The sequence below is a fragment of the Pholcus phalangioides genome, unplaced genomic scaffold (genome assembly GCF_987345545.1).
Source record: "Pholcus phalangioides strain wild (caught in Gottingen) unplaced genomic scaffold, Ppha-v1.0 ptg000013l_1, whole genome shotgun sequence".
Taxonomy (NCBI): Eukaryota; Metazoa; Arthropoda; class Arachnida; order Araneae; family Pholcidae; genus Pholcus; species Pholcus phalangioides.
In genome coordinates, this window is record NW_028301606.1 from 314136 (window position 1) to 331101 (window position 16966).

Sequence of the window (16966 nt, forward strand, 5' to 3'; positions counted from 1 at the left end):
CATATCGTTCGTGCTGATATGAAAGAAAAGACATTCTCTAACATCTAAAACATGTAAATTCGTAGATAAATTTTTGTTGCCCCTTGCAATAAATATGGTTTCAGTTTCTACTCATAGTTAATACATTCAAGAAACTATTCGTCATAGAAAAACACAATTATGCGACTATGTGATATTTATACTGCATAAAAAAATATATTACACGTCAAAAAGAAGAAGCATGATAAAATTTTATGAAGCATGTTTTCAACTTGGGTAGTGCTTTTTTTTTTGTGTGGATAAAATAATACGATATCATGGATATTCATACGACCAGAATATGATCACATGTACCATAAAAAATAGTTGGTCATCTGATAACTTAATAGAATAATTAACATCATTAAGAATTTAGTTGAATAATTAATATTAAGAACTTAGTTGAATAATTAACATTAGGAACTTAGTTGAACAATTAACATTAAGAACTTAGTTGAACAATTAATGCACGGAAATATTTTTAATTCATAAAATATTTAAAATGCAAGGATGTAATGTCAGCTGACGGTTTTTAGTTTAAGATTTTTGCAGTTGCTGTTTGCAATAGGATAGTCCCTTTCTTGAATGCAGTGATTCTATACTGTGTGGATCCACGAAACAAGATCATGCGCGGTTCCACAGTGATGTATCGGGAGAGCGACTTAGTAGGTTCGTTCGACTAGTAGGTTCGACTTAGTAGCGACTTGTGTAGGTTCGTAAGATCTACCCGTATTTTACGAGACAGCAGTGCCCCCTTAACGCATAGGCCCATGGCCCGGGGGCCTCCGGAAAACTAGAGAAACTGTTGAGAAACAATGTTTTATGAAATGCCGCACCTTTTTTCAAAAAAAGAACATTTTTTCTGATTTTTTGCAGGTGATAGTGCTTCTCTCCTACCCCCCCCCCTCCAACTTCGAAAAAAAATATTCGAGGAAGAGAAACACTCTATCTTTTTTCTATTATTTATGTTATAAGCACATGTTCCTATATTATCCCTTTGGGGTAAAATTCTTTTCAGCAAGTATATACATTGAAAATTATGTACTGAATTTATCTAATCAATGGGGTAATTAAGATTTTTATATTGATGGCGTATAGCGATGCAACTATTGCATTTTACAAATATTGGTTTGTGTTAATAATTATTTCTAAACAAAAATTCGATATACAACATTGAAACGCGTGTGGTGGAACAAAACAAAAACAATTATGGTTAATTAATTATTTTATAAATTCAGATGTGAAATTCTAAATGCTTAATAAATCTAATGCTAAAAGCTTAATTTGTCCTGGACTGGAGTATGTTGTAAGGTTTTGGAGACCATACCTAACAGAGGGACATAGACCTGGCTGAGTGTGTGCAGAGAATTACGCGTGCTCTTATTGGCACACAAGGCTTGAGTTATGAAGAAGACTCGATTTCTTGAATATGTTTACAATGGAGGAACGCAGGTGTCTGGGGATATCATCTAAAAATTTTCCCACAGTGTTTAAAACTTTCACCGGGATGGATAAAATGAACCGTGAGTTATCGATACATAGTCAATCGATTGCTTCGACAAGGGGACGCCAGTATCGATTGGTAAAGGGCAACTGCAGGTTGTGGTGTCGCAGGGAGTTTTTCTCTAATAGGGTTACAATAAATGGAATAGCTTACCCCCGGGGTAGTGGATTCTAACACAATTGACATGTTTAAAAAAAACCCATCATAAACATATTAGGGTAAATCTTAAAACCATCCATATTTAGATAAGACAGCCATACATATTTTTTATGGGCAGTGACAGGGCCGTAACTACGATTTTTGCCGCCCGGAACAAACATAATTCAGCCGTCCGGGGCAAACATTATTTTTCCACCCCCCACACGACTTTAAAATTCGTAATTTTGTAAAGGTGTTCTTTGTTTTCCCCTAAAACTGCCGCACCATAAATTTTGCCGTCCGGGGCAGTTGCCCCTGCCTTTCTCTATTTATGGCCCTGGGCAGTGTATTATATATTATTAAGTATTTTCGAGATATATGGTTTTATATTGTTGGTTGCTGTATGTTAGTTATATTTGTCATCCATATTTTTAATGGGTATATTTTTTCAGCCACTTCGCAATTCCCCGATTGTGGCCTTTGTATTTGTATAAATGCTTAATGTGTTTTAAGCATTATCATTTAAATGAGACTGCCCAAAATTTCGAGGAGTCCAAACTCAAATGCAGAATAAAATGGGGGGGGGGGGGTCAGGGAGCTCACTGGGAATAACTTCAGCAAAAAAATTGTTTGCATGATAAGAAATCTGATTTCATGATTTACATGAACATCAGTGGCGCAAAATAAAAATGAAAAAAAGCAAAGATTATGTGCACAATTTGTATGGTTAAAATTAAAAATCCCTTGATGCATTTAACACCTCGCTTATGAAAAATAAGTAACACTAGTGTATGAAAACTCTAGAAGCCGAGTGTCTCCGATTTTGATTAATTCATGTTGCTGATGAGCCCAAAGCCTTCAGAACGTTGAAAAATTCAAAGCATGATGTCCGAATACTTTTTCGAAAACGACGTCGACCTCTTCGCGGACGTAGCATCTCGGAACCTTAGTCTTCATCTGTAATCCGAGCTTGTCTGCTAGCAGCAGAGCATCGACGTTGCAGTCAATTATAGCCATGGTCAATCCATTCTCACGCGCCATCTCGAAAGAACTCACCAGTTTCACCATCAGAACCTCCGCCACTTCTACGTTATCCGCGTACAGCGGACCCACCATAGCAGTCCCTTGAATATTTTCCTTGATGCAGCCGTAACCGCAGACGTACCGGCCGTCGCTTTCGCTGTTCTGGTGGTACGCGATCAGATTCAGGCAATTTTTTTCCTTGAGAGTCAAAGAAACGATCTTGGACCTGTAGAAACCGTGGACGCCGCGGTCGTACTGTATGAGATCCGGTAAAGAATCGTCGTCGGCCGTTTCGACTTCCACGTCACTTATCGATTGAGTCAGGGAGCTCGTGTCGACGTTCGTGGACTCGCAAACAATGGTCTGCCATTTGGAAACGACCCGGAAACCGGCGAGATCTCTGTAAGTGCGCAAATGTTCCGGGACAGAATTGAGACCGGCGTTCCTGTTTCCAACGTGCTCGATGGCCATCTTCCAGATCCTGACGCCGATGCCCCTCTTGCGATATTTGCGGCGGACTGCGTAGAGTCCCAAGAAAGCCAAGTCGTCGTTGAGTATGACCGACGCGCAAATTCCATAAACGTCACCTAAAAAATAAGATGTAAAATATAAACATTATTTTGTACGAGTAAAGAGAGACAAAAGAAATTCAAAATTGCAAAGCTCATTTCTCTTGCAAAATATCACCTCTAATGAAAATTTACGTTAATTTGACATTGATGCATTTGATGAAATTTTTGGCAAATTTACAGGATTTCAAAAATAGTCATTAGCAGAGCCTGAAAGTTTAGGCACTAATAATGGTCAAAATATGCAGGTAAAAAGGAACTAAAAATTCCTTAAATAGGCACTAAAAAGGCATTTATAATTAATGGAAAAAATGAATAGCAACTAAAAGCTACGATATTAACGGTCCGAAAATTGGCTAACAAATTGACTACACTCACTGAATTTACTGTTTTAGTAATAACTGCATTAATAGCTAAGTTGATATTGTTAGGTCAAAAAAATGTTTGTGATCCTTCAAGGTTGGGTTGGAGTTTGATTTAATTGAATACTTAATCTTTAATTTTCTGATATGCAAAATATTGCTAGCTGAAATCGCATAGTAATTATATAAAAACTGAAACGTTTTCATATGGAATTATTTAAAAAACATTTTCATAATAATGCTATATGTTCCTCAAAATATATGAACGACACATGATTGAGCTTTGCATTCGGATTTGCATTGATTTAAAAAAAAAGATCTATCAAATTTTAGAGATGATTCTGCATTTCTAAAATAACTTGTGATTATCGTTTGCAATGCATTTATTTATGGTGTGAAAAAATCAAATCAAAACAACATGCGCTCTACAATCCTGTCAGCTCCCATCCCCTCCTTGTTGGAAATATGACGTTAACTGATGGGCTATTAGGACAGTCATCCGTCAGCTATTCATCTGCAATGTTATGCGATGTGTGAGTAAGACATGTTACGTGAAGCATATGGGGGAAACAAAATAACTGACTTATTCTCAACTTTTCTTATACGTGAGTTGCCTTCGTCTAAACAAACTTGAAGAGAACTCGCCGGTATGTTGATAGCTATCTGAAGGTTTTGTACAGCAGAAATGAAAAGTCATTGTCACATCAATTTTCCTGTCTCTCTGACACTTACGCCCATTTGTGGTTAAATGGGTGGGGGACATACTGATAAGAATTAATAATAAGAATTAAGAATTAATGCGCTCGTGCTCAATTGTTTTCCAGATAAAGTAATCGGTTGTCCTCACCTCAAGTTCACAAAGACAGGTCGTTCACCCTCACCTCCTGCTTTTTTTTAACATGGCAGGTATATAAACCCTTCTTCTAAATTATTATTAGACAAATTACCCTTACTCTGATAAAAAGCGAAAAATCTTTCTTTATGGGACCCTTTATTTTATGCGCATTGTATAGTATTTTATCATGTATATATATTATTTATAGTTTTCGTAATTGCATTTTTAATTCGGGGGGGGGGGGGGGTTTGCTGTATTTTAAACATATATGACTTCCATGTGGACATTTTGCCTGTTGTGGCCTTGTATTTGCATTTTTTAACATTATAATATGCGACTGTTGATAAAGGTGACCAAAACAAGTTACATCCGAGATATTTTTCAGTTATTCCTCAGAGTTCTACTTATACCATAGCACAGTGGTTCTCAAACTTTCGTCATCTGCGGTTCCCTTGCCAAATTAATGGTTCATCTGTGGCTTCGCAGAATTTTTTGACAGATATTTTCCCATAAGAAAAGAACCACTTCAAAGCATAAATAGGCACACAAATCAATATCTCCAGCTTGCTACGATGCCCCCAGGAGGTGCAATACACACTTTGAGAAACACTGCCAGAGAAAATACTGCGTTTTTATTAATCTTAATTTCTGTAGATATGGAGTTAGTTTCCAGTATGCCCAGGGAAAAAATTCAAAATCTGTATTAATTATAAATGTCTCAAAACGAACGAATGCATTAATTGGACCACGCCGATGAAAATGATGCGAGAAATTTCTAATACGGAATAAGTTCATAACCACGAGCCTGAAAATAATCTCAGGAGACAAGTAATCCACAATGACGCTAAAAGAAATGCCATGGAAAGTCTTTTTTCGGAAAATAATCCATGAAGAAGTCAGTGCTTCTCGTCATTCCGAATATATCATTGTTAAAGATTGAGAATATATAATAATATATGGGAAATTTCTGAACCGAAGGAAGAGAATATATATAGGCAGACCAGACCAGAATTGAACTTTGAGCCGATTCCCAGCCCGCGGGGGCCAACTGCCGGCATAAAAACTGGCCAAGAAGGCCTGTGAAGAAGAAAATGTGTACATGTTTGTAGATAGATATGTGTTTGCATGAATGTGTAGTGTATGTAAAAAGAACTGGTCAAATTGGTTAAAAGTCATGATCTGGCTATAAGCAGGCAAATGTCATCACAGTTCACAGAAGCAGGTCACACAATCTGCAGCTAGCAACATCTATTCCAAGTGGAATGGGGGAAAAAAGATCACATGGGAGTCGTGACGCAAAAAACCCCAGCAATAACATCAAAAATGCAATACAGGTAATAAAGTTCTGTTTCAACTCAGTGCATCAGAAATTAATGGGGATTTACTATTGACAAATTTTATGTAAGCAAAACAATCCAAAGTTCAAAAAGAATCTTCTCGCTCTTTTTTTTTTTACACCTTTTTCAAATGTACATCATATGCAGGTCAAGTTCAATATGCAAGTTCAATTGGGAAATATATATGTTTATACAAAATTCAATAATGAGAAGATACAAATCGAATAGATGCGAATAAATGTCAAAAGTGGATAGATACATAGTACGCAAGTAATGTGAGTATATACAATTGAATGAGAGAATTTATGTATTAAAATAGTATGTATACAATGAGATTTGTAGAAGAAAGCATCTTTACAAATTCTCCCATGTAAGGCGCCCAATTTGTTTGGGCCTCCTATATTTCCTTAAGCAGTCAGCATCATAGTCAACAATTTCCCTCAGATGTTCGAATTGGGAACTAAACATTCGCTCGAATTGATCATTGTTTAATTTCTTAATGTATGTGAATATGTGAGGTATGTCCAAGTCTTGTCTGATGTTTATTCCGCGAACAAACCAAGGGGCTCCAACAAATCTTCTGAGTATTTTGTTCTGCATAGTCTGTAGTTTTTTGATATTCGTTTTACAAGCATGCGCCCAAGCTGGCGAAGCATAGAGTAGAGTAGGTCTTATTATGGATTTAAAAAGAATAATTTTGTTCTTTAATGAAAGTTTTGCCTGTGGAAATGTGATGCGATTGAGCATACCCATAATTCTATTAGATTTGTTTATTACATGATCAATGTGTGAAGAGAAAGATAGATTTTTGTTGAGGATACAGCCCATGTATTTTATTTGTCTAACAGGGCTTAAAGATTGTGTACCAATTTGAAGTCGTCTGTCCGGTATTTTACGACGTCTAGTGAACCATAAAAATTTGCATTTGTCACTATTCAGTTGGATGGCAGATTCATCACACCAATATTCTATTTCATCCATGGTTTCTTGTAAATTGTTGAAGGCCTGATTTGCATCCCTGCTACTGCACAAAACTGCACAGTCGTCTGCAAATAAAGATATTATGCCATTTTGGGGACAAGGTATGTCATTAATGTATAGCAGGAACAGTTGTGGCCCCACCACACTGCCCTGAGGCAAGAATTTGTTTTATTGAAGAAAGTGTATTTTGAATTTTTACTTGAAAAGTTCGACCTAAAAGGTAGTGATGGAAGAATATGACCATATGCGGAGGCATATTTAAGTCAATGAATTTGGAAAGCAATGTAGCATAATCACAACGGTCAAATGCTTGTGCTATGTCTAAGAATGATGCAGCCACAAAATCAAAATTGTTAAAAGCTTCATTTATGAACTCTGAGACTCTAACCAGCTGTGTCACACAAGAGTGATCAGGCCGAAACCCGTGTTGTTCGGGTCTAATTAAATGATTTTCATTGATGAATTGTGTAAGTCTATTTACGACAATCTTTTCAAAGATTTTACTCCAGTTGCTCAGTAAACTTATTGGTCTGAAGTTTTGTGCCATAAGTGGGTCAGTCCCAGCTTTGTGAATTGTTTTTATTACAGAATATTTCCAAGGTGTTGGAAAATAATTTAATGTTAAAGCACTGTTGAAAATTTCTGTTATGTGAGTAATGATATTTTCTGGCAGGCACTTCAAGGCCTTATTGCTAATTTCATCAGCACCTGGTGCTTTCTTGACATCCAATGAGTTGATGATTGAGCTGATTTCATCATTAGTTGTTAGATCCATGTGACATGTAGAATTATTTGTGTGAAAGTGAATAAATTGTGCGACTTTTCTACGAAGCCGTAATTTAGTATTGTTAGGCTGATTCCTATTGGGTGAAAATTGCCCTTCATAAGTAGTTGCGAATGCTTCCGCAATTTCCTGATCTGTGTAAACAATTGTGTTGTCTGTCTTTTTAATTTTGTTAATTCGTGTAGTTTTGGGCTTACATATCCGCCAAGCTTTCCATAAATTGCCGTTTTCTGCTGTAGCATTACCCACAAAGTCAGAAAAACGGTCATTGATGTGAGATGCAACTTCTTTTTTGATCTCCTTTTGGAGTCTGTTTAAAATTATTCTGTCTAAGGCACCTCTGTACCTCTGCCACTTTTTCCTAACTTTGTTTTTATGCCTAATTTTATCCAAAATTTCTTTAGGCAAACCAAATTGATTCTCAGATTTGATTTTTTGAGTAGAAGAGGCTTTAATTGAGTCATTAATAAGATGGGTCAAATTATCAACAGCTTGGTCAATGTCATCACTGTTTGGGTTATTAACAGTGTTTAGTGCGGTTGAAGAAAGTCTGTCATTATAAGCATTCCAGTCAATGTGATTTACCAAAAGTCTTTTTCTGGGTATTAAAAAGTCAATGTTGAAGAACAGGGGATTCTGAGGAGAATACAAAATTGCCTTAGTATACATTTGTATATCGTACAAAAAATTTTTTGCCAGACCAAAATCAATGACATCAGGCGCTCCTCTGTTTTGGCCAGGGAAATGAGTTGGCTGAGGGGAAGAGATTACTTGAAGAAAATTGTCAATACAGAATTTCCTAAGAATTTTACCATTTCTATTTGTTGACTTCGAGAAAAACAGAGATGACTTGCAGTTCCAGTCACCTGCTACTAGAACAGGTGAGCTGGTGTTGAATATTTCTTTTAACAAATTTAAGTCCAAGCTGTTATTAGGCGGTTTATAAATTGCACAAAAGTCCATTGATACTCTATTTAAATGAATAGAGACCGCCACAGCTTCAATATCAGTAGACTCAGAAAGAATAATTTGTTGATAGGGAATACAATTTTTAATAAATATACAGACTCCTCCCCCCCCCCCCCGGTTATGTAGTCGATCCCGTCGGACGCATTGATAACCACCTATGTTGAAAACCGTGCTGGGAAGGAACCAAGTTTCATTGATAAGTGCAATATCTACTTGATAATCAAAAAGCATTTGAGTGAATAAGTGTTTAGAGCCTCTAAGGCTATTAGCATTCCAGGCCATTACAATGAGTGGCCTGGGAGGAGCATCAATTGTTTGAGCTATTGTTAGACGATACTAGAATAGTAATCAAAACTGAGAGTATTTGTTGAATCTTGTTTTTGTCAATGTTAGCCCCTTCCAACAATTTTCCAAAATTGTTGATTAAATTTTCGGTGTCCGTGCAATTTTTAGACAGGTTATCAGAGTTGGAATGATCACCATGTGTTTTTTTAGCCAGCGAGATAGCATTTTGATTAGAAAAGTCCACTTCCTCATTTGAGGTATGATAGCTATGATCATTGACCATGTCGATGTCACTCATGTCCAGCTCTTCTGTGTATATAATAAGCTGGTTCATCACATTTTTATACAACTTTTGATGCGATTCTCGGTAAATATCATCAATTGATTTAATCACTTTACCTCGTCCTAAGGGATGTTGCCCTTTCCTAACAGTATTATGCAAAAATTCTTGTTTTTTTCCTTAGTTCTGAAATTTCAGATTCCATGTTTCTGTCATGTGTTTTATCAGAATTAGGTGTAATGTTTGTGTTGTTAGTAGATCTTATGAATAATGAACTGTGCCCTATGTTAAAGTTGTCTTCATCTTGACAAGGGAGAGTTGGAAATTCTTCCATCGAAGGGCCCCTAAGTGATACAGGCAGTTTAGATTCAAAAATCCTGCCTTTTTTCCCTGGCACTTCAGGTGTAGCACTACATCCAGAATATGTAGCCGTGTGAGGCCACCACATAAAAGACACTTCAATTTAGATTTATCAGCTTTATGAGTACAATTCCGAGTCTCATGCGACCCTGAACAAAATGCACACGCAGGGAGGTCCCTAAAAAAATAACTGCTGTGCCCGTACTTCTGACAGTTCCTACACTGCAAGGGAGACTGTATTCCTCTGTATCTTTCGATACTAATGTTGATGTCCCCTATGCATGTTAGATTAGCAAAATGTTTATGTTCAATCAAAACTTCTACCAAAAAAAGTGGGAAAGGTCTCCTATTTGAATAATTTTTCATATTACAAACCTTGACCACTGGTATACCCTGCCTTTCAATGTCTGCTTTAATGTCAAGGGGGTTAACATTTGCAGGTAACCCTCTGATGACAAACTTTAAGGTTCTGTTGCTATTTGTTTGATAAGTATAATATCTGAATTTTTTGTCATCAAAAATTTTTGTTACCTTCCTATGATCAAGTTCTGAAAAAACTTGGAAGGTTATTTTGTTGTCCGTTGGCTTTGTTGTGGGGAACTCACATACAGCTTCATATAGGCACAGACAGACAGACAGACAGACAGAATTTAATTTTTCTCGTCGCTGCCCAGCCCAAAGGGGCTGCCTGGCGACTTACAGACTGCACATGCTAGCTATGAAGGGGGTTATAGACAAGTTTGTGTAGATGTGAAGTGCTTGTAAGTTAATAGAAAAAAAAAAAAACATACAGTCCGATAAATGCTACCATCAGAATAGTAAAAAAAAAAAAAAAAAAAAAAAAAAAAAAAAAAAAATATATATATATATACACACACACACACACACACACACACACACACACACACACACATATACACACATACATATACACATATACATATTATGCGATAAATGTATATTATAATGGACACAAAAATGAAATCACTTATGTACAGTTCACCAACATGTTACATAATGCATTAATGAGAGAAAAAAAAATCTGACATGCAAAAGAAGTAATAGAAAAACAAGTGTGTTAGCCGAAATTATACAAATTGGTGCAGTGCAAGATCAGTCATGTGCATCAAACCACAATGCCACTCTATGCAATAGAGTTGATCGATAATTTCGGTAGCAAATTAAAAGTACAAAAATATTATGATAGATAGACAAAGATTATACAGCTCAGTAGTTCAGACCCTAACGCACCGACCATGGCACGTGCAGCGCGTTTTTAGGCCTGAGAAATTTTAGTCTTTGACGTGGGTTGTAATCGACCAGCTCTCTCAGATGCTCGTATTCTGAGTTCCTCATCCTTTCAAAGTGATCCTCTGAGATTTGTTGGATGTAGCTGAGGATGGTTGGAATCTTCAGGTCTTTTCTAATTTCAGCCCCTCTGATGTACTTTGGGGCACGCACAAGAGTTCTCAGTATTTTATTCTGTTGACTTTGCAGACGCTGCATGTTGGTTTTTGAAACATGAGCCCATACTGGGGCGGCGTAGGTCATCATAGGTCTAATGATTGATTTAAACAATATGACTTTGTTTTTAAGAGTTAGTCTTGCACTTGGAAATGTAATGCGTGACATCATTCCCATGGTTTGGGTAGCCTTAGTTCTTACGTGATTTATTTCAGGAACGAAGGATAATGCTTGGTTTAGAATACATCCCAAATATTTCACTTCCTTCACAGGTCTTATGGCTTCTCTGCCCAGGTAGATTGGTGCTCTACTGAATTTGGTTCTTCTTGTTAGCCAGATGAACTGACACTTGGCATGATTAAGCTCAACAGCATTATCCTCACACCAGTCTTCAACCTCCTCCAGAGTTTCCTGAAGAGTTTCTCTGCATTTATCAGATTTTCTGTTATTGGTGATAATAATTGCATCATCTGCAAAGAGTCCTAGTATGCCCATTTGGGGCGGGAGGGGGGCAGGGAAGTCATTAATGTAGATAGAGAAGAGCTGAGGCCCAAGAACTGATCCTTGGGGAACCGAGGCTCTTACTGGACAAAGAGAAGAACAAGCATTTCCATTTTTCACCAGAAAATGCCTGTCTTTAAGATAGCTGTTGAAGAACAACACGTAGTGGTCAGGAAAACCGTATTCAACAAGCTTGGCCAACAGAGTTACGTGATTCGTCTTGTCAAACGCCTTGCTAATGTCAAAGCACATTGCGCAGGTGAATTCCTTGTGGTTGAAGGCTTGTATTGCGAATTCTACGACTCGATGCAGCTGTGTGACACAGGAGTGGTTCCTTCTGAATCCATGCTGCTCAGGACGAAGAAAATTAGAAGATTCGAGATAGTTATTGAATCGTACAAGAAGAATACGTTCAAACAGCTTAGATATAATGCTCAGAAGGCTGATCGGATCTTGAATCAATTCAGAAATTAGTGTCCCAAATCAACATCAGGGGACGCTAATGAAAACATTCATTCTCTGGCTATACGCATTAACAAATTTTTTTGATCTCTCTTCCAATTTCTTAACCGAATTGCGCATAACTTTTACATATGATTACTGAATAATTATATAAAATTTGATATAAAGTTGAAAATTCCCTATAGAGAGCAACATTATCACATATTATTAGAGAAATTTCGTCCTATTTTGAAATTGAAAAAGACGAAAAGCTTTAGTAAGTTTCGAGAAATCCCCCTCATCACCTACATTGACGAACATCAGACTGAGGGCAATCGACCTGTCGGTAAGACCACGAAAATTCAAACTAATTTTTTGATGGCAATCGACCGAGCATCCTGAATTCATACTAAAGGTTGAAGATTTTAAGCACAAAAATTCTTTTTTGTAGTTCCCAATACTAAAAGTATCTAAGTTCTACAGGACAAAGCCTCTAAAATTCACCCATAAATAAATATTAAAAAAAAACAATATCGAAATAGACATTTATGGCAGGTAAAATTCAAAAAAGGTACGTATTTTTGCAAAAAGAGTAAAAATGGGCTCTAGTCGTTAGTGTCTCGGTTATCTATGCTTCAAAGTTGTTCACAAATTGTGGTCATACGTGGCTTAATTTATCCCATATAATTTTGCAAAGATGACCATGAGCTCCCCCCTCCTCCCGATAAGGCTCTGGAACTGGGATCCGTAAATTTGCCTTTCTCTTTAAATTTTTATGTGCAGTCAGTAACCTTCTGATATATTTCCTGTGAGAGAAGAGAAGGGATCTATCAAAAGTTCGGGTGAGATCCCGTACCGGGATGTGGAGGATACGAAGGTGACCAAATTGAGGTGTCATAAATACCAAGGGGGAAAAAATAGGATCGATGAAACGAAATTTGAAGCATGAGAGCACAAACTCCGACAAAGCCACGAGCGAAGCATTTTCAAAAATGTATCATTAATTTCAAATACTCTTCAGGAACTGAGGTTGAATGTAATATATATTCATAAGAGATAATATTATTCAGGGTGCACTGTCCAAATACGGTGCACTGTCCAAGTCCAAATACGGCCTCTATCTCATCAACCGTTCGTCGTAGAGGTATGGTTTGGATTTAAAATAATGCTCAGAATGGTTTAAAAATCTCCCTGTTCCAGTTTTAAGAGTGAAAATACAGTGTGTCACAAAATAAAAAAAAAATCTAAATTTTTATATGATTTTCCTTTCCTCTCTAGCTTCCAATTAGAAAGGTTTTGTCCGGTCTTTCCTGGAAAAAAAATCCACGTTTCTAAGTACTATATTCACTGAGATATTAGAATTCAAAATCCGAGAAAAGTTGCGAAAGAACAGCATAAATGGGGGAAAAAAGCGTTAATCATTAGTTTATGCTGTTCTTTCCAATCTCCCCCCCCCCTCCACCGACTTTTAAATTAAAGTATCTCAGCAAATGTTCTACTTAGAAACGTGGAACTTTTTTGTTAGCCTTAAGGGCGACAGGGAAACAATTTTCTTTTTACTTGGGCGTTAGAGGAGAGGGAGCCATATAAAGATTTAAATTGTTTTTATTTTTAACACACTGTATTTTCACTCTCAAAACTGGTCGTGGGAGATTTTTGAACACATTTTGAGTGTTTTTTTTTAAACTTTGAAGTAACTACTAGAACTAACGGTTGATGAGATAACGGTCGAATTTGGACTTACAAGACACCCTGTATAATGCATTATTGGTTTTAGTTCAATTATAACCATGCAGCATCGATTGACAACCACTTCAGCACCAATCGATGATGATAAAATTAATTCTATCAGTGTTTTTCATTGATATTTAGTCTACGAAGAGAAGTAATTCAGCTCATATACTTCTCGCAAAAGTAATTCTCTACAAAAAATATGGCTCCCCGAGCCATAAAGTTTGTGCACAAATGAATTGGAGTCTCTCGGAGGCTAAACTTTTTTGTTCCCTATATAAATTGTGATACTTACTATACATAAAATTAATTAATTCAACACAACTAATCAATTCACAAATTAAATAATGTGAATAAAACAAATTTTAATTCCTCGAAATTCAAGTATAAATTTTTTCTCTTGGCCCATTTCTGACTGGCGTTGCATTTGCAAAACGCTTTGTTTAAAAAGATTTTTGAATCGATTTTCATGCAAATTTTTGTATGAAATTATTGGTTTTGGAAATTTAAAAGTCTAATGAGTGTTATAGTATTTTTTGAAAATTGTTTACAACGGGAGAGAAATTTAATTTTTTATGACTTTTCAAAAATAAAATTTTTGGAAATTTTATCCTAATTTTTAAATCTGAAATTCTTTTTCTTCCATGACCACAAACAGAAATAAATTTTTTAAAACCAAAAAAAAAATAGTTTTTTTCTTAAATTTTTTTTTATCACACGATACATGAGGTTCCCCAAAAAAAATCATGGTTACTAATTTACTTGATGATTACTTAATGATTGTAATACATATTTTGTAATGCATGTTTTTTTATAAATAAATTGCCAGAGGTATCCAGTCGTGAGGACAACGAGCCGATATTGCCATATGGCGATGTGGTCTGGGTATCTTCCGGTTTGACGGTCAATAAAAGTCTAATCTTTTTCATTCATATTATAGAATCAAACAGCGGAATAAATACTGGTGGCGTATTTTACGCACAAAATTAGCGAATTCTTCTTATTCACACACATGACCGCAGTGTTGTTTCTTCTTCTTAACCCTCCAGTGCATGGGTGAGAAAATGTTCTTTAGGTGTAAATACACAGGTTGGTGTCTCACAGACCCGTAATGAATTATATAGCATAAAATATTTCTATGCTCTCTTTTTTTAGTATTTTGATACATTTATTATTATACTATTTCAGCTATATTATGAAAATAAAATGAATGTAATTAACCATTGCTGTGCTATTTTATAGCAAATTTCAAACTATCAGTTCTGCTCATAGAATCATACTGAAGCAGAAACTCAATGGAATGAAACGAAAAATTTTTTCAACAGAACTCTAGTCGTGAAATTGATTTTCTCACAGCAAGTTGATTCTCCGAAATATTTTTGCGTAGAAATTTTGTATTATCAAATCGATTTAGTCGACCAACTGAACAATTAAAAGTCTCGAAATTCTTATATCACTGCTCACTTCCATGGCTCCATGAACTCGTCAACATTTCCCCACAAATCTGAGAGCTTTTTGGCATGACTTTTTCAGCCATTCAGAAATTACTTTGAACTGCAAGTTCTGGTCCTGTAGTAAGTTGTCACTGAGAGAGACAAAAGTCGAACAATATCATCATACAGTATGATGATTTGTGCATATTTTTAGTGGGGAAGCCCAAAAATAGGAAGAGAGAGGTGGTTAAATAAATTTGGCTTTTCTCAGTGTCTTTGTTAGAAGGACCTCAGAGAGGAGGAAAAACTATCATTTTTGAGAATCGGTTTGAAGTTGTAACGAATATTTCCTTATATTCAACTCTCTATAACCGAGTATTTTTACTGCCTTTAGCATTGGCTATTTGAAAATCACTTGCGTATCACTCGTTATAACGGACTTCTACTGTATTTAAACGTAATAATATGATTGGAAATATGTATTGTATAAAATTTAAAATTCATTTATTTTCAGTTGAAAAAATTAGAAAGGTTCATTAAAGTTGAATTTAAATTTATGCGAGATTTATATTGAATTATTTCACATGAAATCGTCAATTAAAATAGTTGAAAATCAAAGCATGTGTCTGTGCATGTTTGTTTACAATTCAATTTTTCTCACCATCGTCATTAGCAGCCACGAAGAAACCATCGGGGTCAATCTTATACCAAGTGTGCACAGTGTCCGTGCTCTCGGCGAGTCCCGTTTCTTTCCAGATATCGATCACCTGAGGGATATCCTCAGGTTTCATGAGCCGGACTTGGAATTCCAGGCTGTCGCTGCCGTCCATTATGTCGAGCGTGGTGGTGGGAACTGGATCTGCTTCTGGAAGTATTTTCCCCGCCGGTTTTCCTTACGCCTTATCTCTCTCCTTCCGTTGCATATTCTCTTCCAAAGGCAGCAAGAGAGAGAGACCTTGCCAATCTCTCTCCAAACCCTTCCCCGTCTCTTTCCTTCAGCCAGAGGTTTGCCTGTAAAAGTCCGGAAGAGGAGCTTTGGCGACGGAGTAGAAGTTGAGTTCCTCGCCAAGACAATAGACAATAATTTGAGCTTGAATAAAAAACAAAAATCAATCCAATAGAAAGTTTGCTAAACACAAAGCCATCAAAGACGTGAAAAACTGAAAATTTCAAAAAAAATACCGATTGCAAGTAGTCGTATAATAATCATGGGCGGAGATACGGGGGGGGGGGGGGCATGGAGGGCATCGTCAAAGGTGGAGTCGACTGATCTAATGTATATATATGAATTGACATCATCATCATCGTGCCCCCCCCCGCAGACTTCCAAGTCTATTTCCGCCTATGATAATAATCCCACGATCAGCCTAAGCGAAGAAATGCATAATCATCTGAATCTTTTCGTGAATGACGTGACTGTTTTTGAAATTCTTCTTCTACGCCATAAACCAGGGCTGCCTGAATAGTTGTGACAAAGGTGCCTATAAAGGGTATTTTTAGGTGGTTTCGAGGCTACGTCATATCTCTGACAGCACTGCTCTATCAGTGAAACACGTTCGCCTTGGGATAACCCTCCATACCTTCAACACGATACTTGCATGGTATGAAAAAATTCAAGCATTCACCATTTTCACTTCAAAATATGTAAGACAGGTGACAGCATCATAAAGAACACAAAACACGCACAACTCTGACAACATGAATACATTAGGGTCACACATTTACACTTACATAATAAGTTCCTGCATTTACCGATTCGTTAGAAATTCCGCAGAGTAATGTGTACAAAGTGCGTGTACGGTTAAATAGTACATGTAGAGGTGTCGGGGGCGATCAGGCTTATAAAATGTACATTGCATAACGATTTTTCATATTAAAGCTACAATTTCTAATGTAAATAAGATGGAAAAGCGTTAATAAGTGATTCAGCATTAGTTTATTCTCTTCTCAC

General features: G+C 36.5%; 1 protein-coding gene across 1 annotated transcript; it reads right to left on the reverse strand.

The window, feature by feature from the left end:
• Positions 1 to 272: 272 nt before the first annotated feature.
• Positions 273 to 15990, reverse strand: LOC149078446 (uncharacterized). The gene is made up of 2 exons (XM_089240548.1): positions 15677 to 15990; positions 273 to 3270 (listed from the first exon to the last, which is right to left on the reverse strand). The coding sequence occupies exons 1-2, from the start codon at positions 15843 to 15845 to the stop codon at positions 2519 to 2521; spliced, it is 921 nt and encodes a 306-aa protein (XP_089096674.1). The 5' UTR covers positions 15846 to 15990; the 3' UTR covers positions 273 to 2518.
• Positions 15991 to 16966: the final 976 nt, after the last annotated feature.

What these genes read in the sequence shown, in the direction of transcription:
- LOC149078446 (XM_089240548.1), bottom strand. Translation starts at nt 15,845, where the DNA reads ATGGACGGCAGCGACAGCCTGGAATTCCAAGTCCGGCTCATGAAACCT. An exon ending in CGTGGCTGCTAATGACGATG is followed by an intron (nt 3,271 to 15,676) that starts GTGAGAAAAATT and finishes CTTATTTTTTAG; the next exon opens with GTGACGTTTATGGAATTTGC.